The sequence below is a fragment of the Humulus lupulus genome, chromosome 5 (genome assembly GCF_963169125.1).
Source record: "Humulus lupulus chromosome 5, drHumLupu1.1, whole genome shotgun sequence".
Lineage (NCBI taxonomy): Eukaryota > Viridiplantae > Streptophyta > Magnoliopsida > Rosales > Cannabaceae > Humulus > Humulus lupulus.
The window spans coordinates 34428982-34455338 of NC_084797.1; the positions used below are offsets into that span (position 1 = coordinate 34428982).

General features: G+C 42.0%; 1 protein-coding gene and 1 long non-coding RNA gene across 4 annotated transcripts; both read right to left on the reverse strand.

The window, feature by feature from the left end:
* Positions 1-1661: 1661 nt before the first annotated feature.
* On the reverse strand, positions 1662-25572 carry LOC133834737 (uncharacterized). 3 transcript variants are annotated; one of them, XR_009893426.1, is made up of 3 exons: positions 24497-25572; positions 2977-3040; positions 1662-1816 (listed from the first exon to the last, which is right to left on the reverse strand). It is a non-coding gene; the product is annotated as an uncharacterized LOC133834737 (long non-coding RNA). The 3 variants fall into 3 exon arrangements; XR_009893427.1 differs by lacking the exons at positions 1662-1816; positions 2977-3040 and adding exons at positions 4550-4857; positions 4953-5507; XR_009893428.1 differs by lacking the exon at positions 2977-3040.
* On the reverse strand, positions 14437-15774 carry LOC133780351 (uncharacterized). Its single transcript, XM_062220145.1, has 2 exons — positions 15312-15774; positions 14437-15236 (listed from the first exon to the last, which is right to left on the reverse strand). Exons 1-2 carry the CDS (start codon positions 15375-15377, stop codon positions 14622-14624), a joined length of 681 nt encoding a protein of 226 aa, XP_062076129.1. The 5' UTR covers positions 15378-15774; the 3' UTR covers positions 14437-14621.
* Positions 25573-26357: the final 785 nt, after the last annotated feature.

The following is a 26357-nucleotide window of genomic DNA, read 5'->3' on the forward strand; positions in this document are numbered from 1 at the left end:
ATCTAGGGCCATTAGAGCCCACTATATAATGAACCCCAATTCCACATGGAGGGGGGTTGGAAAAATTACTGTAGCAGTGCACCATAGTGAATACAAACTGATTTCTCCATTGTTCTTCTGCCATTGTTCTTGGAGTTTATACTTAGATTTCTAGAGTTTTTCTTTTGATAATCTATACTTTACAATTTTTCTAACTTAACTTAGTTGACGAGTTCTCACCGTCAACAGTTTGGCGCCGTCTGTGGAACTCTAAGTACCAAGCTACTGTTCTACCATTACTTCCGGCAAGAAAAAATGCTGAGACATTCAAAGTGACTCAGGGAGCCACAAGAGGTGGAGGTCCACCTTAACGGAGTCCAATTGAAGGCCTCCAAGAAGGATCCTCCTCCACCCAGAGATGTGGAGCCCCCAAGGGACCCTGAGGTTCACGAAGGTGATAGAGAGGCCTCATCACCGGCCGTCCCGCCCGGAGGGAGTCCTCCAAGGGCACCACCGGGGAATGCCAATGAATTTCGCTCCCTAAACCACCACAAGTACCGAACTCCGGCCGGCAGGACCCGGGCCCCTCGACGCGTAGACATGATAAGCATCCTCGGGTCCATTCCGTGAGCTCGAGTTCTAAATCTCGATTCTATGAAGAAGAACTATGTGAGCTCCACCGTAAGAACCAAAGGTTGGAGATCACCCTAGAGAATATGCAAAAGGTGCTGAATGGCCTATTGCAAGGTAAGTCGAGCGTGACCTTGCCCAAGAGAAAAGAGAAAGGTTGGGAGGGGGCAGAGACCACCGTACCGGTAGACGATGGGAGGACTCGACACTCCACCAGTAACACCCCCTGAACGAAGCAACGCAAACATCCTGAACCACCGAAGCAGGCCCAGAAACCAGAGTCGAGGACCAACGCCGCCCCTCGCAACGAGGACGAGGTCACCTCTAGGAGAGCACCCTCAGATTTACGGGAGGAGCTCAACAAAAAGAGGGCAGGTAAAGGGACCACACCCCCTATGGCACCTCGAGAGGGCAAAGGAAAGGGGGATCTTAACCCGTCCGCTTTAAGGGACTCCCTAAGCAAGAGGAGGTAGGACTTGGACACAGAAATGAGGAGCCTACGAAGCAAGATTGTCACCGCCTGTGGCGGTCAGGCTATTGAGGAAGAGTTTGACCATGAGTCACCTTTCGTGAGGGAGATCCAAGCCATCCGGCTCCCTGCCAACTTTAAGGAACCCAATATGACCCCCTACGAAGGAAGCACCGACTGCTTTGCTGTCACATTGAAAGGACCCGCATACAAATGGTTCAAAAGACTAAGTTCGGGGTCCATCAGATCCTGGATGCAGTTTTCTTATGAATTCCTCCAACAGCACCACGCCGTGCCAGACTACACGATGCCAGGCACCAGCCTTGCCAATGTGAAGCAAGGAGAAAAGGAGAGTCTAAAGAGCTACATTCATAAGTTCAACATGGAGGCCGCTAAAGTGGGGAGCCTGACCCGCCGGGAGTTAAAAATGGCCATTACAGCCGGGGTGCGCCCGGGAAGCAAATTGTGGGACAACATGTAACGTCCCTAAGGTAGGGTACGTCTGCCACATACTCGTAATTCTAGGGTTTACGAGTATGTAAGGCACTTGACCAAAAGAATTAAATAAAATGATACGAAGAAATACAGAAAAATTTAAACTTTTATATAAACTTATTAGAAGAAATTATTACACGTATGAATACTTTAAATTTAAGGCAGCCATATGAAAACTCTAAACTATTATTGCATTGCTACTGAGTCCGTGCTCCACAAGTTGCTCAACAGCTAAAGCCACACCTGGAAAAATGTTGGAAAATAACATAATGAGCTAACGCTCAGTAAGCAAATCTCATGCATACACATACACATGAATGTCGTGAGTTTGTAGTGCACATATACTAATATGCTGACTTATATACTTATGCATTTCATTTATTGCTCATGCACTTTCAAACTTTACTTTTATGCTCTTTCTTTTAGTTTCACATTTTTATGGGCCCAATATCACTTGTGCACACTGTTTGATTCAGCCAATGCCTGCAGGGCTTGTTACACATATCATATAGAATCCCATGGGTTCTCCTCCGGCTAGCCATCATCTCAGCTAGGCTCATCATAACACTCATTTCATCGTTGCCATAGCTGCCATACTTATTACACATATGGAGGAGAAAGACGGAAACATGGCAAACATATCTGAATGGTCAACTCTGACCTAGCCCACACTAGTGGGCAGCCACTATAAGTCTTATAGACTTCCGTCTTCTTTACTGAACTTACTTGATTGCTTCATCAAAACAGTGGCACCCTTTTTAAACATCTTATTATCACTTTGCTTAAGCCTTGTGTCATTAAAATGTTTAACTTTACATAAGACTTTTCAAGACATTTCATAACTTTTCTCATATCCATATGCATGGTCTTATATCACATAATAATGTATCACATAAATGTACATGCCATGCATACATGCTGATGCTGAAATGCCAATGTTCGTGTTCATGACTGATGTTGATGGTATTCAATCAAGGCATTGTATCACATCTCATATAACTCAAAACATCTTTAGTCATAATACATGAAGCTTTGGGTTGGTGGCGTTGTTATACCTTAACGTAGAGCTATGGCTCAGGTCTAAGGTTTCCAGCCTAAAAACTTAAACGCTTCATATATCATAACATATAACAAATCATGAACATAGAGTAATCCACATATCCATCAACATAAGAACACATACTTGCACATAATTCATATCATTCTTAACCAAGTAAGACATCTTTCACATATCACAGAATTCATCAATTACATATCACACAACACCCTTATGGTGTTCATATAACCATTCTTCACATACTTATCATATGCATCATCATCATACCATACTTAACTCATCAGATGTACACAATCAATGTAGTCATGCACCTTACACTTAAGCACAAAAGGTGAGATTTACTTACCTTAGGTCCTTAGCTTATTTTAAAACGGCTCACCAAGAGTCAATCAATCAAATCCATACAAATCCTATTCAAGGCACATAATTTATTAAATTCTATCTAATCCGTAAATATACACTATTGATAGTGTATATTAATCATACCAGAAACTATATAAATGATAATAATAATTATAATCCTAACAACAATAATAATTATCGTCTATAATTAAACTTATTTCGATATTAATAACAAAATACTTCAATAGCAATACGTATATGGATGTATATATTCAAATAGTCATTTTATAAAAGAAATCATATTTGTAACATAAAGTTGTAATAATCAATATAATGATAATAATATAAATATAAATATTTATATTATTATTAGTTAGTCATAATATCAATTCCAGTGATATAATAAATATACTTTCTCCAAACTTCACTGGTCTTACAAATATCAAAAACTGTAGGAAACTAATATTTGATATTATTTTAATATTCAAATATTAATATACAATAATAATGGTTAGATAATAGGTTTACTATAAATCATACTTTTCATATATATATATGAATCTGTATTCTTGATTTACTTAACAAAATAATAACAATAATAATTAAAATTACTTAATCATAATAATTTCCATATTAATATAAAATCAATTAAATATGTATTTTTATACTTGATTTAATATCTAATATTTTCTAGAAAATTAGACAGCACAACGGCTATAAAGTAGACAATTCCAAAATCAAAACCTGTATCAAAAATATATATAATCCCAGACAGCCAGTAAATTACAGAAAATATTCCATATATCAATAATATATAATTATATACCATAAATACACATAATAACAATTACTTTAATCAATCACAATTAAATCAAAATATATAGGTTAAAGAAATTATACCAAAATGATCGGGTTCCACAATAAGTCAAACGATGATTTTCTGAGACTCAAAACGTACTTCGGAACCTCGAACACTAAGTTTCGACCGTCGGTCTACGGTGGATCGCGGTGGCTCGTGGTGGGCCCACCACCCAACTATGGTAGATGTAGGAACAAGTTATTGGGTTTTGAAGCCCACAACACGAGGAGCACGATGGTGGTGACGGATCGGCAAACGGATGCCCGAGGTGGCCGAATCGCAACTTTGAAGTCGCGGGGTGGCCGAACTTAAATCGAGTGGTTGAGGCGTTTAATCGGCGAGTGAGCTCTAGATTCCCGCGTGGGTCGATAGTTCGGAGGCCTCTGAATCCAACGGTCCGGCGCGTGGCTAAAAATGGTGGCCGGAAAGTACTCCTGCGTCGTCGGCAACAGTAACACGCAGAGAGAGAGAGAGAGAGAGAGAGAGTTTCTGAGGAGAGAGAGAGAGGGGCTCGGGTAAAATGAAAGGCTGAAGCCTTTTATTTTATTTTATTTATTTATTTATTTTTAAAAATTACACTTGGACCCAAAATACTAAAATTCTTTTCAAATAAGCCCTTTAGCCAAACTTTCTTAATTTTATAAAAATCCCCAATTAAAATTATATGACATTTGGGTCCAATACTTGACTACTCAAGTTTCTCTTTCTTTAATCTCATTAAAAACATAAAATCATATTTTAAACACTATTTTTCCATTACTATTTCTTAATTTGTAAAGTTGTACATTTTATGTATTAAAACTTTGATTTATAATAAATAAATGTATTATGAAAATGTTGGATATTACATCTTGGACCCAGAGATGGTCCACAGCAACTTAGGGTCCGAGACAGGGGACAGTTTATGGAGGTTCAGATTTTTCCTGGTGAATAAGTACTCTGCCTTTTTCATAGCAGGGTCAGCGTTGAGGAACTTCCTCATATCTCTCACTTCCGGCCCGACGACTGTGAGTTCGGCAAATTGTTCTGCATAATACACGCCATGGTCGATATGAACGTAAGTCATGAAACAATAAGTTGCAAAAAAGTAAAAGAGAGAAAGTGATGCTTAGGGTACTTACTGGGAGTGGCTCAGAAGTGCTCGCGGACAGAGAGGGGGCCTTGCACGAAGAAAAAGTCCTGCTTCCAGGACACCAGGTTGGACACCGAGCCCTCTATCAAAGAGGTCTCGTTGTTGGCTTTTTGTAAATAATAGAAGCCCTTTGACTTGGGAGTGGGCATGAGGTCGTAGAGGAAATGCACCTCTAGCGCCATAGGAGCACGCTTCACCAGTTTCATAAACGCAACGAAAAGGCAGCTCAAAGTCAGCCAGCCATTGGGTGCCAGCTGAAGCGGTGCCAGGTCAAAGTAGTTGAGGACTGCAACAAAGAACGGGTGTAACTGGATGGTACCACCCGCTTTCAGGATGTGCTCACTAAGGGCCACAAAACCGGTCTTAGGGCAGTCAGCCCGGCATGTCTCCAAAGGAGTGTATAAAGCGTACTCCGGGGGAACCCGATAGTGATTCACAATTTCCCTCAGTTTGTTTTCGGACACATGCGACACCAGTTCGAATGCCAGTAAAGGAGCATCGTCCGGTTCATTGGAGGCTACCTGTCGTCGTGCCCTCGGCATATCTGCAAAACCAAAAGAAAAAGGTGAGAAAGAGATGGAACACTTGACCCTCCATTTTTTCTTCCTAGCAAAAGTCTTCCATCGGGGGAGCTACTGCGGAAGCGCTAAGCTAGGGAAAATCGAGACTAAGGGCTGAGGAGAAGCGGAAGCGGTCCCATGACAGTCATCAGGCGAGGATGGGCTGGAGGGCTCAGGAGGAAGGTGTCCCTCCATAAACTCCAACTCCCTCTGCAACTCTAAAAGGGTCACCCTAAGGCTCACTACATGGTCACTAAGATCTAGGGGGAAAGGTGCTCCGTCTCCTCTCAACGCTGAGTCAATTTCGCTCTCCACCACCCAAATTTTACGCCTAAGTTCAGCCAAGTGCTCAAGATGACGGATACGGGCCTGCCTTAAGGAGTCATAGTCTTGGTAAGGATTTTCCTCATGGGACTCTGAGTCTGAGGACAGGTCAACAAACTCAACCCCCGGAGGTATGTCGAACGGACCGTCACTGGCCATGAGGCCTCGTCCCGAAAGCAAAAAGGGGTTCACGTGTAAATGAGAGAATTGCTACAAAACACAAAGGAATGGGCTTAAAACCTCTAGGTGCAAGTGCCCTAAATGATCCACTACAGGGTATAAACAGGGGGGCATGCAACTGGGCTAACTCACGGCAAGCTTAGGCCAAAATACCCCATCCCGAGTAATTCTAGTTTGGACCCAATGAATATGAGGGAAAAAGAAAATATCTCAAGCAGGAAAAATAGAGTGCAATCATGGTCTATAGGAGGTCGAGGGCCAAACACGCCGGCAAGGTCAAAAAAAGATCTAAGTGGTCGAAATCACGTGTCTACAGAAATAAACAAAAAGGATGTGTTAGCCTCCAAATAGACATACCAAAATATTAGCTCATATGTATAAAAATAAAAAAAAATGAAGGAAACTATGGAAAAAATGAGGATGTGGGGGATTGAACCCCTCACCTCTTGAAAGAGGAAGGATTCTCAAAACCACTAAGCCAAGGAAGTAAGGTGAAAATAATATGCCTTGCATGAAGGCCTATTTATAAGAATCAAGGAGAATAGTCTACAAGAGCACCTAAAGGTCCTTTCCTAGACTGGGGGGCAAGTGTGGATGCTCAATATTCCATGCATGTAAAAGATCCAAGGCGCGTGCTAAGGTCCCATAAAGGCCTAAATACATGTCTGAGTTGTGGGACGCTCAGGCCACCGTCCTCTTGTAACGGCCTCGCATCACCTCATGGCGCATGTGCGTCTCGCGAGGCCCCATCCTCACATCACCTCATGGCGCATGGCGTCTCGCGAGGCCTTAGCCTCGTGCCACCCCTTAGCGCGCCCAGCGCCCCCGCGTGGATCGCCTCGCGTGCGCACCTCGCCCACCGCCTCGCGCGCCACGGTACTCAGCAGGCAGCCTCGCGAGCCCCAGCGCCTCGCGCGCCACGACACTCAGCAGGCAGCCTCGCGAGCCCCAGCGCCTCGCGCGCCATGGCACTCAGCAGGCAGCCTCGTGAGCCCCAGCGCCTCGTGCACCACGGCACTCAGCAGGCAGCCTCGTGAGCCCCAGCGCCTCGCGCGCCACGGCCCTCGGCAGACGGCCTCGCCTAGCCTCGCCACGGCTGCACCATGAGGGCCTCGTGATGCATCTCGCACCCCTTCACCTCGAGATGCATCTCCTATGGAGATCTGTGGAAACCCCACCATCTAGAAGTGAAAGCCCAAGTATGATTCAGAAAGGTCATGTTAGTACAATCTTGTACGGGGTACGGCTTTTAAGACCCTGTACGCCTGACCATGGCACTCATGCAGGACAAGTAGTTGGAGCACTAGGAGAGAGGGCCTGGCCTGCATGCTCCCAACCAGATGTCAGAGTCGACACCACTACCACCTGCACCACTCCTCTGACAGTCGTACGGTCGAGTAGTGGAGACATCCTCATGGTACATGGCCATGCACTTGTACCAACAACACCACCTCTTAAACAACTCTCCTGATAGTGTACTTATGTACCACCTGGTCCCCTGGACCACAGTGTATCTAAGGCTATTAGAGCCCACTATATAATGAACCCCAATTCCACATGGAGGGGGGTTGGAAAAATTACTGTAGCAGTGCACCATAGTGAATACAAATTGATTTCACCATTGTTCTTCTGCCATTGTTCTTGGAGTTTATACTTAGATTTCTAAAGTTTTTCTTTTGATAATCTCCACTTTACAATTTTTCTAACTTAACTTAGTTGACGAGTTCTCACCGTCAACAAGATATATGATATATGTCTGTCTGCATTATCTTCTAGAGCAAGGCTTGACTTGTGAGTCAAGGACGGCAATAGCGCGCTGATCACTTGTCATTTTGGTTAGGCTAACCGGGAGCACATCATACGCTTGTCTGACCCAATGGTCGTGGAAAATGCAGCGCCAGGTATGCTGGGCCAGCTCGAAGGCTAGTTATACAAAGGATAGGGCAATGGGCCCTGAGGTGACTTATTAGTCCCATATCCTAGGGCTGGGCCCCAGCATTGACTTATTAGTCAAGGACGGCCTTAGCACGTTGAGTGTTGGTCGTAAAGCATTGACTTATTAGTCAAGGATGGCCTTAGCACGTTGAGTGCTGGTCGTAAAGCATTGACTTATTAGTCAAGGACGGCCTTGGCACGTTGAGTGTTGGTCGTAAAGCATTGACTTATTAGTCAAGGACAATCTTGGCACATTGAGTGTTGGTCATAAAGCATCGACTTATTAGTCAATGACAGCCTTAGCATGTTGAGTGATGGTCAAAAAGCAACTTATGAGTCAAGGACGGAAATAGAGTGCTAAGTTCTGGTCGATATGGTTTAGTCTAACCAGGAACGCATCATACGCTTGACGGACCTATTGGTCAGAGAAAACTAAAGCGCCAGGTACGCTAGGTCAGCTCCAAGGATGTTTATACAGAGGACAGGGCAAAGGGCCTCGGGGTGACTCATTAGTCCCATATCCTAGGGCGCTGAGCCGGTATGATTTATTAATCACGTATTAGGGCATCAAGCCCCAATATGATTCCATAATCATGTATTTTGGGCATTGGACCCTGTTATGATTCATTGATCATTTATCTTGGGTTATTGGCCCCATATGACACTGTAGTCATTGATATGAATGGTATGTGTGTGAGTAGGGTTATTAATACTAGGCATGCTTATTATGATTTGGGAATATGTATTAACTGCTTATGAGCATGTTTAAGTTTTCTTGCAGAGCCTTGGCTCACGGGTGCTATACGGTGCAGGTAAAAGGAAAAGACATTTGGACCATCCTTGAGTTGGAGAGCTTAGGTGACGATTTGTACATATGCGGCTGCTCGACCATCACAGCCAAGGATTTAAAAAGGAACTAGGGTCAAACCCTATTTTTCTGCTTAGGTCAGTAGGTTGTAACTTTTTCATTATAGTTAACCTTTTAAATGTGTTATCCAAAAAACTGGCATGGATGACGTGGCAAGTGATTCCCGGACACGTGGCTAATACTTGGAGGAACTCTGCTAGGATATCGACCAGAAGACAAATTATAAGCAGTAGGCAGCCGAAACTTACCTGCAACCAGTATGGTCGCGGGTTCCGCATGCTTCATGATGTTTCAATAAAGATCTTTGTAAATCCCGAAATTAACTCCCACAATCTCCTGAGTACCCGATTATTTAGGAAAGAATATCTGTAACAAATTCATGTAATCCCCCTTGAGCCTATAAATAGAGAAAGATAGCTCAAGGAAGGGACTTTTGGCTTTCGAATTATTTGAAACTAGAGGGATTCTATTTGAGCTATTGTCTTGTTCTTCAGAGGTTGGTGAAACTCATTGAACCCTAGTTCTTTGATCACTCCTTTTGATCTTATATCAATAACAATCTAAGTGGACATAGGTTATTACCAGATCCTGGGGCCGAACCACTCTAAAATCTTGTGTTCTTATTATTTTCGTCATTACATTTATTTCAACGTATCCTTCCACGTCAAGCGTATCCTGACTCTGTGTCAGTTGGCCAAAATCAGGGTCAACATTCTGGTGCTTTCATTGAGAGCTTGATATATCACCGTTGAGAAAACCAATGGCGAAAACTACCAGGAAAACTTGACAGGCGGCCGGTGCTGTACCATCTAACCCGCCTCCTCCTCCCCCTCCCAACGTGGCTGAGGATGAGCCACATTTAGAACTTGAGGAGGAAGAAATGGATGACGCGACGCTAAAAAGTACTCTGGGGGCGTTGCACGAAGAGCTCGCCAATCTGAGGGCCAGCCAGGAAAGAGCTGCCGAAATCATGGCGCAGCAGCAGCAAGAAATTGAACGACAGCGCGTGGAGTTAAGTGAGAGGCAGGCGGATATGGACCGTCGCCAAAGCGAAGCCATGGCAACCCTCGAGATAGCCTTGCAGTTGGCTAGGAATCAAGCTGCACCTGCCTCGCAGCCTGATCAACCTACGAATGGACCAACACAAAGGGGTCCTAATCCTAGCCCACCTATCCAACCCTCGAGTCCACAAAGGCCCGAACAGCCTCAGGGGCCCCATGACGATTTCCCACTGGACCCTGAGGCACAGCCTCCATCCCAAGCTAGTCGTGGCAATCCCCCGCATCAAAGGCAGAATAGGACCAGGCATCAGCCTCGCAGTCTTAGACGCCATAGGGGCGACAAGCCGAACCTTCCGAACAGAGGACAGCATCCTCCTGGTAACAGGAGGAACTCGGAGTTAGGCTCTGCGGTCTGAGGTCCCCCACGGCATGATAATGCACGGGGACCTAACGACCAACGCAGGCCACCCTCTAACGCTCGGGACGTTTCAGCCTGGGAAGGAAATCGAGGGAACAGTCGATCCCGTCATAGCCAATCACGATTCAAAGATGGCAATGGTTATGATGAAGTCGATTCCAGCAGAGGAAATTCCGGTCGGAGGAATGACGAAAATGGTGGAAACAGGAGCCAGCCACCTCAAGATGACCAACCCGGAAACCAGAGGGAAGCCAGAGAGTGCTACAACGCCTCAGTCACGAAGGCGAAAAAGGGAACATCAAAGAGCACTACCTCAGATAAGTTGCAGATGGCGATCGATACACAACCCCAATCCGGTGATGAGGTCACCAAATAGGGTGTTGCCCAAAGTGAGGATAGAAATTTAGATCCTCGCTTTGGGGATTTTGAAGAGAACGTTGGACCCGTCGAGGACCTGGAAGAGGTCCAACTTGACGAAAAAGACCCGACCAGAGTCGTGAAGATCGGGAAAAACCTGGAACAAACCACGAAGCATGCACTGGTGGAATTTATGAAGAAGAACCAGGAAGTCTTTGCTTGGTCGCACAAAGACATGGCTAGGATAGACCCTGCAATTATCAGCCATGTCCTGAACATAGACAACACTTTTCCGCCCGTGCAACAAAAAAGAAGGCTGCTAGATAAAGATCGATCGAGAGCCTTAAAAGAAGAAGTAGAAAGGTTAAAGGAGAATGGGTTCATCAGGGTAGCATTTTATCCATCGTGGGTCTCCAATCTAGTGTTGGTTCCCAAGCCTAATGGAAAATGGCGAACCTGTGTGGATTTTACAGACCTCAATAAAGCCTGCCCAAAGGACTGCTTCCCACTCCCAAGAATCGACCAGTTGGTCGATGCTACTACAGGACACGAGATCCTCTGCTTCATGGATGCATATTCAGGCTACAATCAGATTAGAATGCATCCCCCTGACGAGGATCACACCAGCTTTCGGACCGATACGAGCTTATACTGTTATAAAGTAATGCCCTTCGGACTGAAAAACGCAGGTGCAACTTACCAGCGGTTAGTTAACCACATGTTTAAAGAATTGATTGGGATAAACATGGAGGTGTACATGGACAACATGCTGGTAAAGTCTAAGAAGGCAGAAGGACATGTGAAGGATTTACAAGAATATTTTGACGTATTGAACAAGTACCAGATGAAGCTAAATCCCCTCAAATGTTCCTTCGGAGTTGGATCAGGGAAGTTTTGGGGGTTTATTGTAAATTCAAGAGGAATCGAGGCCAACCCCAACAAGATAAAATCCCTGATCGACATGAAATTGCCAGAAAAGATTAAAGATGTACAAAGTTTAACCAAGAGGATTGCAGCCCTAAGTAGATTTATTTCAAAATCAACAGACAAATACGTCCCTTTTTTCAATCTACTTAGGGGCAATAAGAAATTTGCATGGACAGGAGACTGCGAGCAAGCTTTTCAGGCCTTGAAGGCCCATATGGCACAACCTCCCATTTTATCCAAGCCGATCGAAGGAGAAACTTTGTTCATTTACCTGGCGATCACTGAAGTTTCTGCGAGTGCGGTACTAGTACGAGAGGAGGAAGGCATACAAAAAGCAGTATATTATGTAAGCAAGAGGTTGATCGGAGCAGAACTGAGGTATCCTCCCATCGAGAGGTTAGCATACTGTTTAATCTTGGCCTCAAGGAAGCTACGTCCTTACTTTCAATCCCACCCTATCACAGTTTTGACTGACCAGCCCTTTCGGCAAGTCCTCCAAAAACCAGAGGCGGCTGGGCGCTTATTAAAATGGGCAGTCGAACTAGGGCAGTTTGATATCACATATTCACCGCGAGCAGCAGTAAAGGGACAAGTCTTGGCTGATCTTATTGCAGAGTTCACCGAACTCCCAGACAACGAGCAGTGCGTACATCCTAGCGTGCCTGAGCCCCAAGATGAAGCTCCTTCGTGGAAATTATTCACGGATGGGTCGTCCAACGAATCCCACGCAGGAGCGGGGGTGATATTGATAACGCCAGAAGGGCATCGATTTCACTGCGCCGTTAGGTTCGACTTCACTGCGTCAAATAATGAAGCCGAATACGAAGCACTCCTCGCTGGATTGAGAATGGCAAAAGATATGAGCATAAAAACGCTTGATATTTACAGTGATTCACAGTTGATAGTGAATCAAGTTCTAGGGGAATATCAAGCGCGAGGCCTAAAAATGGTGGCCTACTTGAATAAAACTAAAGACTTGCTTGCCCAGTTCACGAAGTATACCCTCCAGCAAATACCGCGGGATCAGAATTCGAACACAGATGCCTTAGCCAAACTCGCGAGCGCGAAAGATGTTGACACTTTGAACATTGTGCCAGTAGAAAGGTTGAGTGAGCCAAGCATACGAGCAATAGAAGCCCGTATGGAAGTCCGAACGGAAGATACATGGATGGTGCCTTACTTGGAGTATCTGACAAATGGTGTGCTACCAACAGATAAAAACAAAGCCAGAACTCTACAAAGGCAGGCTGCTAGGTACATATTGGTCGATGGTGTTATGTACAGGAGAGGATATTCAATGCCACTACTCAAGTGCGTTACACCAGAAAAAGCTAAGGAACTATTGAAAGAGGTACATGAAGGCTTCTGCGGGGATCACGCTGGGGGGCAGAGTTTGGCAAAAAAGATTCTAAGGCAAGGTTATTTCTGGCCGACCATGAACGAAGATTCGATGGAGTTTGTACGAAAATGTGATAAATGTCAAAGGTTTTCAAAAGCTCCACTAGCAGCTCCAAACGAGTTAAAACAGATGCAGAGTCCTTGGCCTTTTGCAGTATGGGGTATCGACTTGATTGGATCCCTGCCCACGGGAAAAGGCGGAGTAAAGTACGCAGTTGTGCCAGTTGACTACTTTACCAAGTGGGCCGAAGCTGAACCACTCGCTACCATAACGACCAAGAAAGTTCTTGACTTCGTCATCAAGAACATTGTTTAATGGTATGGTTTGCCCCGAAAGATTGTTTCAGACAACGGAACCCAATTTGACAGTGACTTATTCACCGACTTCTGCGAAAGGCACGGGATTATTAAAAGTTTTTCTTCAGTTGCGCATCCACAAGCAAACGGGCAGGTCGAGGCCGTGAATAAAACTCTTAAGGACACCCTGAAGAAGAGGCTTGAAGACGCTAAAGGAGCGTGGCCAGAACAGCTGCCTGAAGTCCTCTGGTCGTATAGAACTTCTCACCGAACAGCGATAGGTCATACCCCATTCTCCTTAGCTTACGGATATGAGGCCATGTTACTTGTCGAATTAGATCCCCCCTCACATCGACGTATAACGTACGACCAGGACCAGAACAGCCAACTGATGATGGAGTCCCTAGACTCAATTGACGAAATACGAGAAAAATCCCAACTCCGAGTTGCTACGTACCAGCGAAAAGTCGCCAGGTACTTTAACTCTAAAGTAAAGGAAAGAAAATTCAACGTCGGTGACCTAGTACTATGACGAGTTTTCTTAAATACCCGCGACCCCACTGTTGGAGTACTCAGACCAAACTGGGAGGGACCTTACCAGATTGAAGAAGTCCTTCGCCCGGGCACCTACAAACTTGCACGCCTAAATGGAGATCTCGTTCCACGCTATTGGAATGGAGAACACCTGCGCAAGTATTATCAGTGAACAGTCCTTTTTAAAGGGCTGGCTTGTATTAAATTTTACTTTTTACAAGTTTTGAAAAAAGGGTTAGCCACGTTGTATGGCTAATCGCTTATAAATGTAAGATCCATTTTTAGGATCACTCGTAAAGACATGTTTAGTCCATTTTTAATACGAGATTATAAGGGACTGTGCGCAGCCAGTCATTCTTGCCAACCTTTGTGAATTTATTTTTACAAGTATTTGTTCATTACATGTGTTGTTTTGCTGTATTATAAGTATTACGTTTTCCTACCGAGAAGAAATGTTCGAACAGGTCATGGTCAAGGCAAGTGACCAAGGACCTAAAGCTCCTCGGTCACTTGGGGGGCATATAAGGTACATCGATAGCAAAGCATACCAAAAGGTATGTAAACACATGAACAAAATAAGTGAAAGCATGCTAAGGTACTTAGAGTATTTTTCAAATTTTATATTTTGTTAAATCAAACCAAAGTACTATGCTAAGTTCGGTCATATGGACAAATGTTATAGTAAATGAAAATATTATAACATTATAATGCAGTCTTTTACACCGCAAGCATCACCGCTTGGATGTAATTGATCAAATAAAAGGAAAGTTTGCTGCCCATGCAGCAAATTTAAAAAAATATATAGTCTTTACATCACGACCCGTGGGTCGTGTAATTAAAGAAAGAAAAAATAAAAAGTTCAAGAAGCATTAGGAGCAGGAGGGTCTTTATCAACATTTTGATTGGTCGTATCCTCAACAACCCCTCCTTCCTCTGCGCCAGCGATGCTTGGGGAAACAGGGATCCTTGCTCTTTCCTCTTCTTTAGCCAATCGAGCAGTGCAGCGGGCCAGCTCATCATTCCTGGCATCTTCTGGAAGGTAGTCAAAGTTGGCACCCCGGTTGTGTTTCCAGAAGTCGTAGAAACACCAAAGTGTCACATTCTTGTACCTTTCCAGATCTTTGGCATTGGTAAGGTTAAGCTGCTCCACTTGGCTCTCAAAAACGGCTATGGCCTTGTCCTTAGCAAGAAGCTCCTCCTTAAGCCTCTTGACTTCACGGTATTGGATACGGCTGGACTCTTGGAAGTCATCCCTCTGCTTCCTTATGGCTGCCTTAGAAGACTCAGCCTCTGCCAGCTTTGCCACTGCAGCATCCTTCTGTTGAGTGACCACCTCCAACTCCCCAACATGCCTAGCTTCTGCAGCCTGAAGCTCCTCAGCAGCTTTCACCTGGTACCTCTCGATGGCCTTTGCCCGAGCCTGGTCGATGGTAGCTTGGGCACAGGTATGAGCAGTAGTTGCAGTCAGCAAGGCCTATGGACAAAGGATAAAGTTAAAGTCTGTGGCAAGGAAGAAAAAATGAAAGGCAGAGAGATAAGAAATGCTTACGCTGGCAATTTCGTTTAGGGCCCTGTTCAGAATTTGGTCAACCCCCATATTCTCTGCCTCAGCCATCACATCCTTGCAGCGGTCATACCTCACGATGTGTGCAAGACGGTCCTTGGCTGCTCGCAAGGTGCGGTTTGAAAGTTTGGCCCCAGGAGCTTCGGCCAGCTGGGATTGTTCTTTAGCGGCTGCAGGTGGAGGATTCGTCGTAGCAGGTGGGGTTTACTTCTTAACAGGAACCGAAGGCTGGGCAGAAGCTTGCCCAGTTGGCACGTCCTTGGAAAGATCTTCTGTTCGAACCTTCTTGGCAGGAGGTCCTTGGCTCGATTCGCCGTTATGCCTCCTGGACGTCTTTCGCCGAACCAGAGAAACTTCTACCTCCTCCTCAGCCGGATACAAGTCGAAGACGTTGGGAGCGGCCATATCTTCGTACAAATAAACATATGCAAATGATAAATAAAGGCGGATAAAAACTCTTGATAAAACAGGAAAGAGGTCACAAAGTTTAATACCCGAGCTACAACTACTGATCGCTATACTATTGACTCTATTAGTCACACACTCACTATCTGGCACGAAGAAGTCTGGCCCTAGATTTGGAGTATACGTAAAGTTGCCCTCCCCGTCAAACAAGTGATAGGGAATTGGCAAGCTATTTAAAAGCGAAATAACAGTACCGTTTTCATCGGAGGATTCACCCAAGTCCACAACAGACTCTGTTGCCTTTTGTTTCCCCTTGCCTTGGGGTACAGAAGGCCTTTCTGCAGAAGGATTGCCTGTGGGTTCCCTGATTGTAACCCTCGTCGGCCTCCTTCGAGGAGGGGACGCTAGGGGTTGCTTCTCGGGATCCCCCTCGGCCGCGGCATCTGCTACCACAGGTCCTCTTGTTTCATGGCGAGGAGCCAGGAGGCCGGATAGCCTTAGATTTTCATCAGTGACCAGGGACTTGACGCTTTTTTCTGCGTCTGTCATCCTGGCCAATGCGGTGGACCTCAACACCATGTCTGGTGTTGGGGTCGGACGTAGCCATGGTCCTGAAAGGCAAAGTGTACTTTAAGAAAAATGTAGGAAAATTCGCTGATGAAAAGTATCGACCAGTAAAAACAACACTTACCTCCTCGAGCGAAGGCCAGATTGTTGGTGGTCATGTCCGACGTGAGGAAGTACTCCTTGCTGTACTGTCCCACGTTGGATATGAGCGTAGTGTCACTCAGGAACATCCGGCTTGTCTCTTGGTGACAAAGATGGAAGAAGCCTGTCCCATACTGTTGAGGGTTGGACTTGAGGTCGAAGAGGAAATTGATTTCATGGAGGGTAGGTTCTGGCATTTTTTTAAGTTTGTACAAGATATAGAGTGCGGCCGGCATTCTATATCCATTCGGAGTAATTTGAAAGGGGGCGACACCAAAATAGTTGGCCACCCCCTGATAAAAAGGATGTAGAGGGAGGATAGCCCCCGCCTCTATATGATATCTAGACCAAGCATTGTATACACCTCCGGGAAGGTTAGCCCTTTGGTCTGCAGCTGGAATTTTGAGATTAACCCCTGTAAGAGGATACTTCCTACGGTAGTTGGCAAGCATCCGAGGAGTCACTTGGCTGGTCGGGGAGAGATACCACTCGACATCGGGAAGTTTTTGATGACGAGGGCGAGCCTTGACTTGGATACTAGGGTCTAGGGCAGCATTTTCTTGACCACTGGTCGAAGGAACCCTAGCATGTGAATCATGCTGGGCAGGAGAGTTTGGGCTATTTTCGGAGTCAAGTCTTTTCTTGCCTAAAGACTTAGAACGAGCCATTTAAGGAGGTGATGGACAAGGTCTAGGAAAAGATCGTGAAAAAGCGATCTCGTGAACTCGGTCAGTCGGTTGTTCTTCGCCTTCGAGCAGCTGGGCAAGAAGATCGTCGTCGATGGGCCGTTCACCTCCCCACAAATCTGGCATTAAGGTCTGCAAGCAGAAGAATGGGGAGGTGAGGATAGAGAATTTTTGAAAGTTTTTAGAATAGCGATGGTCAAGTATAAAAGTTAAGCTTTTACACAGCAGCATTCTAACAAAAAGCTAAAATTTTCCACGAGAACAGTTTGAGAAACAGATCAAAGGGTGAAAACAAAAAGTTTTTCGTAAAAGTTCTTTCAACTCTTCTTAGGGCGGGAAAAACCTATTTTTTCGGCTGGCATAAAAATCAAAATTTTACTTCGGTTTTACGTCCTAAAAAGTATGATCTCGACTATCAAACTAACTCGTAACTTTTTTCACCCACAAGACATTCTACTGACAAGCATATCAACCCAGAAATAGATGAACTCAACAGTCAACATACAGAAACATGCATTACAAAAACATGAAACATAAAGGTTCCAAGACTTACTAGGAAGAAGATCGTGGAGGTTGGTAAGAGTTTTCGGAGATCAGGGAACTCTCGGGCTGAGTCTTGAAAACGCAGAAGGACGGTCTCCAGAAGAAAATGGAAGCTCTGGTTTTAGGGTTTCTTGAAAGAGTAATGGCATGCGTAAAAAGAAAAGGAGAACTTTGGAGATGTTATATATATATTTTTGTCTGTGGCATTAAAAGGGAGTAATCACCAGTTTCCCTTTTTTCGAAGTATGGGGAAACGAGATAGCCGTCGAATTGTTACTGGGGAAGCAAAAAGTAGTGATTAGACAAGAGTAGGTTGCTTTTTCCAAGAACACACGAAGGGTTCTGACAGGTATGGCGAGATCACCGAAGGGTCGCTTCCTCAAAATTTTATTTATTGCTCGTAATAAATAAACTTGGGGGGCAAATGTTATCCAAAAAAACTGGCATGGATGATGTGGCAAGTGATTCCCGGACACGTGGCTGACACTTGGAGGAACTCTGCTAGGATATCGACCAGAAGACAAATTATAAGCAGTAGGCAGCCGAAATTTACCTGCGACCAGTATGGTCGCGGGTTCCGCATGCTTCATGATGTTTCAATAAAGATCTTTGTAAATCCCGAAATTAACTCCCACAATCTCCTGAGTATCCGATTATTTAGGAAAGAATATCTGTAACAAATTCATGTAATCCCCCTTGAGCCTATAAATAGAGAAAGGTAGCTCAAGGAAGGGACTTTTGGCTTTCGAATTATTTGAGACTAGAGGGATTCTATTTGAGATATTGTCTTGTTCTTCAGAGGTTGGTGAAACTCATTGAACCCTAGTTCTTTGATCACTCCTTTTGATCTTATATCAATAACAATCTAAGTGGACGTAGGTTATTACCAGATCCTGGGGCTGAACCACTCTAAAATCTTGTGTTCTTATTATTTTCGTCATTACATTTATTTCAACGTATCCTTCCACGTCAAGCGTATTCTGACTCCGTGTCAGTTGGCCAAAATTAGGGTCAACAAAATGTATTATGGGATTCCATGTATGAGGTAAACATTTTAATGAAACGATGATACCTTTGACCAAAAAAATTTAACCCTAAACTGTTAATCACGTTTAGTTACACGATTATGGCCAAATGACTCATTTAGCGAGTTTAGCACTATTCAAAATACGCAGTGCAACGGTCCCTGGGTAGTAGGGTGTTACAGTGGTCGTCTATGGATCCTTTGGCTTCACGCAATGGGAGAAGTAGGTCGACTCTGGCGAGTTCTTCCTCTTCTTAAGCATTGGGAGACTAGTGAAGGCCACTCCTCATGGCAGTTGGTGGTGATTGTTGTGTCTTGGCACTTTGTCTTAACACATCATCGCTTTGCGAGCCACCATGTGGGCCACTCCTCACGGTGGCTGGTGGTGGAATCAAGTCTTTCTAAGAACTTAATATTTATTAGTGATCGAGCACTAAGAGGAGAAAAACAGAGAATACAAAGGAAAAAGAAGAATTTGCTTTATTGAATTTGTGTAACCAAGTTGTACAAAAGGGAAGAGTTCTCCTTTATATAGGCAGCTTAAGTGTCTTGTTACAACAACGAATTGTGGTCTTAGCTAAGTAAGTAACAGAATTAGTCAGAGCAATTGCTAACTAAAATGTACAACTAATCAAGAAGCTTAAGCTAGCTAATATAGTTATAAAATAACTACTAATTAAGGGTATATCTAATAGGCCCCTTTAAGATGAAGTGTATATGTTAATGACACCCATTTTGGATACAATTTCTTTGAAATGAGCTGGCAAGAGAGCCTTGGTAAATATATCAGCCAAGTTGTGTTTGGTGTCGACATGTATCAATTTGAGTGTGCATTTAGTGATCTTCTCCCTGACAATGTGGCAGCCGATATCAACATGCTTATTCCTCTCATGAAAGACAGATTTACCAAGATGTGGATTGCAGTGTTGTTGTCACAATAGAGTATGGCAGATTGCGAATGTTGAAGGCCAAAGTCTTTTAGAATGGCTAATATCCATGTGACTTCACATGTTACATTGGCCATGGCTCGATATTCAGCTTCATTAGAGGATCTAGATACTGTTTTTTTTCTTTTTTGACTTCCAAGAGATAAGATAATTACCAAGGAAAACACAAAAACCATATATAGATTGACGTGTGTCAAGGAAAGCACCCTAATCAACATCGAAAAAGATCTTGACTTGAACAAGTTAAGCATTGAGGCTGGTTTCGGCATATGCAGACACCTAAGATGAAGAGTGAACAAAAAAGAAAAGGCCTTGGCCTGGTGATGCTTTCAAGTATTGTAATATTCGACGGGTACCTTGTTGATGAGGAACTCAAGGTGAAGTATGGAACTGACTTAGTCGATTAACAGCAAAAAAGATGGTAGGTCGAGTTATAGTCAGATAAATGAGTTTCCCAATTGAGCTACGATATGAGGTTGGGTCTTCTAAAAGGTCGCCAATGTCATTGCTCAACTTTAGATTGGGTTCCATGGGAGTAGATACTGGTTTGGCTCCTAAGAAACCAGTATCTATGAGCAATTGTAGAATGAATAGGTGTTGAGAGACAAAGATACCCTTAGGAGAGCGAGCAATGTCAAGACCAAGAAAAAAACAAAGTGATCCAAGGTCTTTGTGAAAGTGGAGATTATAGAGTCCTAGAATTTTACTTAGCTAGTTAGATAGTAGTAGTCGTAGTAGCAGTGGTAGTAATAGCTAGTAGTAGTGATAGTATGTTTATTACTGTGGATTTTGGTTCAAGTCGGGACTTAGTTGAACACTCGTAGCAACACTTATAGATTTTATAAGTTTAACCTATAGTTTAAGAATATTAATTATAACATAAGGTTTGATTAATATAGCTGATTATAAAGATGTCATTTATTATACTATAAGGTTTAGATAGAACTAATAAGATCATGACACTTGTCATGTGCTTGTTTGTTGAGAAATTAAGTATTTTTTATGAATAGTTTTATAAAAAGAAATATTTAAAAACCCTAGGACCTGCCAGCAGCTTTAAAACCATATTATGACTCAGTCAAACCTGATTAACCAATTCAAATTAAGCTAAAAAAGTGCAATTACGTGTATAATATTTTAGTGTATGTCGATATATCGCAGCTATAGGGGCGATATATCGCCACACGGGGAATACGAAAAACACGTCAATTTCGCAAAAACGAATCGACGAACACTCAGGACATAAGCCTAGGCGATATATCGCCTATGATGGGCAATATATCGGCTCTAGGGTAATGTTTTCAAACGTTTTCAAACCGAACTCATTTCATTCCTTAACCTCTTAACTAGCCTCTGAACGTTTTGACCGAGTCTTAAGCCTCTCTTGAACGAATATTCAAATATTTCTCAATTAAACTCATTATCTTTATTCAAGCTAAAAGGAGGTAGTTCACTCCTTGAACTCTATAAGTAGGACCTAGTACCCCAACCATTTCTCTCATTCTTCAAGCAGTATTCAGAGCCTTCAAGTTGCTAGGGTTACTATAGAGTGATAAACACTTGGGTTGGGTTATAAGCTTTATCATTTTTAAGCTTTTTAAACACTTGGGAAGTAAGATAAATAGTGTGTTTTACAATATCAAGGTGTAGTTCGGTTCTAGTACATCCAAAGGTATTCATAATATTAAGTTCATTTCAGTATGTTTCTTCAGTTTCCTTTAGTTTTCTTTACACAAATCCTAACTCATTGTTTTCATTCTTGGTTAGGTATTTAAGTTCTTTGAACTTAAGATTTATTTTAGGTAAGTTTCTTCTCTGTGGTTAGTTATCTTCTTTATCATCTCTTTTCTTTAGAATACTCACATTCCTATTGTTGGTTTTAGGAGTATTCCAAATCCCGTCCTTATTCTCATATCTTGGTATTGGTAAGGAAAATAGGATAGATCTTATATATTTATATGATATGTTATGCTTATGTTATGTTATGTTATGTTATCTTATGTTATGTTATTATATGTTAACATTATGTATAGTATGTTTTCCTTGGGCATATGACTTGTTTAGCTAGCAAGCCGCAATAATTTATGGGCATATGACTTGCTTAGCTAGCAAGCTCCATAAATCTATTGGGCATATGACTTGTTTAGTTAACAAGCCCCAAGAAGTATGATGGTCATTGTAGTATTATATGACATATGTTATTAGTATATGTTTATGATATAGTTTATGTATATGTGTTTTATGTTATTAGTAGATTTTCCTTGCTGGCATTAGGCTCATCCCTTTATTTTTATGTATGCAGGAAAATAGATTTGGCAGCGGAAGGATTCATGGTAGTTTGGCCTGTGTATTGAGGAAGAATAGATTCGATGGACTACGTGAACGATTCAAGGACGACGTTATTTTTAGTCTCATTAAAAAAATAATTATGTATTTTCCGCATTTGGTTTTGTAAACAATTTCCTTTGGTATAAAGTTATGTTTTATTTTCAAACAATGGGATCCCATACCGCTCATTCATGTATTTCAACATTTACCTTAGAGTTTTTAATAAAGTTGTGAATGTTTCTTATGTATGTTTTCTCGAAAATAGTGTCTATGTATAGTAGTTTTAATGGTGCAAAGTCTTAGAATTAGTTGGGTCACTACAGAGATGGCATTGAGTTGTTACTAGTTACGAGAATGTCGTCGACATAGACTAATATTGGTAGAAAAATGCCATTTTTAAATTTTGATAAAGAGTGAGTGATCGAAAGGCGATTGTGTGAAACCATGAGCAAGTAAGGTCGAAAAAGCTTGGCATACCATTGCCGTGAAGCTTGTTTAAGACCATAGAGACTTCTCTATAATTTGCAAACATAATATTTTGGTAATGAACTAGATGGTTGATAACCTTTGGGAATGGTCATGCAAACATCCTCTTCTAAGTCACCATGTAAAAATGCATTATTGATATCCATTTGATGAAGATGCCACAGTTTGAGGGCAGCAACTGCTAATAATATTTTTAGGATATTAAACTTAGCTACGGGAGCATAAGTTTCTCAGTAGTCAATGTCTTGTTGTTGGGTGTACCCTTTGGCAACTAGGCATGCCTTATACCGATCTATGGTACCATTGGGTTTGTATTTAATTTTATAAACCCATTTGCTACCAATAGGTTTGTGGACGAGAGTTAGAGAGGTAATAGTGCATGTATTGTTAAGCTCTAAAGCTTGTAATTCTATCTTCATGGCTTCTTGCCATTTGAGATGGACAGAAGCTTGTTTGTAAGATGTTGGCTCCATAAGTGTATTGGGAGCCAAGACAGCAGCTCGAAAAGGTGCTAAGAGTTTTGTATAGCTTAGGGAATATGGTATAGGATGAGATGTGGAAGCGGAAGCTTGAGATAGATGACAAACAAAATCATTTAAATGAACAGGTTTGGTGATTTGCCGACCTGTTCGTGTAGTGATAATGTTTGTTGGAGACTTGTTTGTGTCTTTTGAAGTGATAGAAATGAACTGAGGTAGAATTAATGATGGAATTGTAGTATTTGGAAAAAAAATCATCAATGTCCGTGTGGTGTAATTGATTTTGGAAGGGATATATATTTTCATGAAAGATGGTGTCCTTGGAGGTGAATATTTGATTGGTTTCTAAGTCCAATAGGCAATAAGTGTTCATGCCTTCGGGATAGCCATGAAGATAGAGGCGTGAGAACAAGGTGAGAACTTATGTCTAGTGCTATTGAGTGTAGAAGCATAAGTCAAGCAGCCAAAATTGCGTAAGTGATCATAAAGAGGTTCTTTTTGATATAGGACCTCAAATGAAGTTTTTCCTTTTAAGAGAACCAAAGGGGTTCTATTAATAAGATAAGTGGCTGTCCTAATGATGAAGGACCAGTAAACTAATGGTAAATGGGATTGAAATAGAAGAGCTCGACCAACATTTAAAAGGTGTTGGTGTTTCCTTTCAACCACAGAGTTTTGTTTAGGGGTATCTACACATGAATGGAAATGGATGACCCTTTTAATGGCATAAAAAGAAGTTAGACTTAACTCCTTTGCATTATCAGTTTGGACAGCTTTGATATTGGTTGAGGTGAGTATTTATCATTTAAAAAAATGATGGAATGATGTCTTTGACATCTTATATTGCTTTGAGTAAATAGTTCCAAGTAAACTGTGACTTATCATCAACAATAGTTAAAAAATACTTGAATCCTTCCACACTAATGATAGGAAAAAGACCCCAAATTTCAAGATGTATTAAGTCAAAAATAAAATCAGCAAAGTGATTATGTGAGGGAAAAGGTAATCGTTTTTGCTTTACCAAATGACATACTAAACAATGTGAGTAGTGAGACTTTGGAAAGAAAATACAAGATTTTTATTGATTGTATTTGAAATGTACAATGAGGGATGACCTAGGCGTGTATGCCAAAGGTTTACATCAGTAGTAGAATTACAAGTAATGGAAAAATCAGAGCAAGGTAAAACAGGAAGATCTTGCTTGAGTATGTAAGGATTATGAAGTCTTTCAGCAATCCCAATCTCCAAATTCTGGGTTGGAGCTTGGATTATGCATGAGGCATTAGTGAAAACCATGATGTTAGAAGTGGCTTTGAGAAAATAATTGACAGAAAATAGATTAAGCCTGACTTTGGGAATATAAAGAACATTTGTAAGAATAATGTCTTTGTTAATATAGACTATACCAACATTATAAACATCAATTGTTTGACCATTAGGCAGTAGAACATGGGAGGAAAAGGATAATTGCTAAAAGAATGAAGCAAATGAAAATTATTGCATATGTGGTTGGTTGTACCACTGTCAATAACCCAATAAGCATAAAAAATTAAAGAAGACTTACCAGAGAAATTAGAGGCAGCTTGGGTCAGAGTAGTTTCTTATTGATGAGCCTCTATGATCCGAGTGGCTTCAATCTGATGAGCATTGTGTTGAAGTTGTTGACTGAGTACAGAGATGAGTTGTTGGTAGTGGGTGTTTAGGGCTTGATTTGTTGTAGAAACCATTGGATTAGATGAAGTTTGACTTGTGCTTGCTTGATTGGCAGCAGGGGTGGGTCTTTCAGATTTTCTTTTGTCACTATAACCAAGTGGGAACCCATGTAAGAAGAAGCATTTGTCAATTAAATGACCTGGTTTGTTGCAATGGAAGCAAGAGGGTCGGGGTTTCTTGTTGCGAGATTGGTGTGGTGGATTTGTGATAGCCGAAGCAAGGGAGATTGGTTGGGAAGAACCAAGGGTCCTTTCCCTCTAATCTTGAACAACCATAGCACATGTTTTTTAGTTTGGTGAAGTAGGAGGTGACCGAGTGATCTCCTTGATGCATGCCTTGAGATTGGTCTTTAATTGAAAAAGTTTGGGTCCATTGCCTTGGTTGAATCGCTCAGCTAGGTCACTCCACATATCAGATGGAAGATCAAAGAACATTATGCTTTGAGCAATGTCGAAGGAGACCGAATGTAGCAGCCAAGACATGACCATATTTTTGCACCTGGTCCAAGAATTGAAAAGAAAATTAGAAGAATTAGGGTGTGAGAGAGGCCCATCAACAAAAACAGTTTTATTATTTGCAGCAAGAGCCATTGAATTGGCCCTTTTCCATGACTAAAAAGTGGGACCGGTGAGGAGTTCAGAGACATGAACGAGTCCGGGATGATCTAGATACATCTTCATGAGCTAGTCGATTGGTCAGCTGGAGGTTGGTGGAGCCATCAATGGTAGAAGAATGGGGATTGACGTTGATCTAGGGATCTTGAGTGCTGAGGTTGTCGACACCATCTGGGTTTGAAGTTCTCGTAGTAAGGCACACCATTGTTTTTAATCTTGAATGGTGTGGATGAACTCTAATACCATATTAGTGCTCGGGCACTGAGAGGAGAAAAACAGAGAATATAAAGGAAAAAGAAAATTTTGCTTTATTGAATTTGTGTAAATAAATTGTACAAAAGGGAAGAGTTGTCCTTTATACAACCTAAGTAGGTTGTTACAACAACTAATTGTGGTCTTAGCTAAGTAACTGAATTAGTTAGAGCAATTGCTAATTGAAATGTACAACTAATCAAGAAGCTTACGCTCTAATACAATAATGAAATAACTACTAAGGGAATATCTAATAATATTTAAAAAGAGAGGATGTTGGATTCCAACATTGATGATATCTTTCTTCTTTAATGTGAATCATTTCTATTTTAATCTTATGCTCTTTTGTTACTTGTTTTAATTCTTGACAAACCTTTCTGGGGATAAATTAGTTTGAATGAAAAAAGAAATTAAAAAATCACTAAAAAATACCCAAATTTGAATACGTAGCTAGTTATTAGAACACTAATAAATAATACTCAAATGCCTAAATGCTCAAAATCAGAATAAGAAATATTAAAAAACAGAACTATTAGTATCACATACCTAACCATTCATAATTAGATTAAAAAATACTTAAACATTTATGATTTTTTAAATCCATGAAACTAAAAAATATAAACAAGTTTGAGAATAATTTTTCTTGGCAAACAAGATTCAAGTTTGCATTTTTGTTATATATAAAATATATATATATATATAAATTTGAGAGAAAAATAATGTTTTAAAATAGAGAGGGAGAGAAATATGCGGACTATTGCGGAGGAGAGAGAGATGCAAAACGTGGCTAGTCTTTTTATTTATTATGTTTTCAAAAAATGTTTTTTTTATATTAGTGGGTACAAA

Coding starts and splice junctions, on each gene's coding strand:
- LOC133780351 (XM_062220145.1), bottom strand. CDS start 15,377: ATGGCTGAGGCAGAGAATATGGGGGTTGACCAAATTCTGAACAGGGCC. Junction 15,237..15,311: donor CCCTAAACGAAATTGCCAGC/GTAAGCATTTCT, acceptor CTTTGTCCATAG/GCCTTGCTGACTGCAACTAC.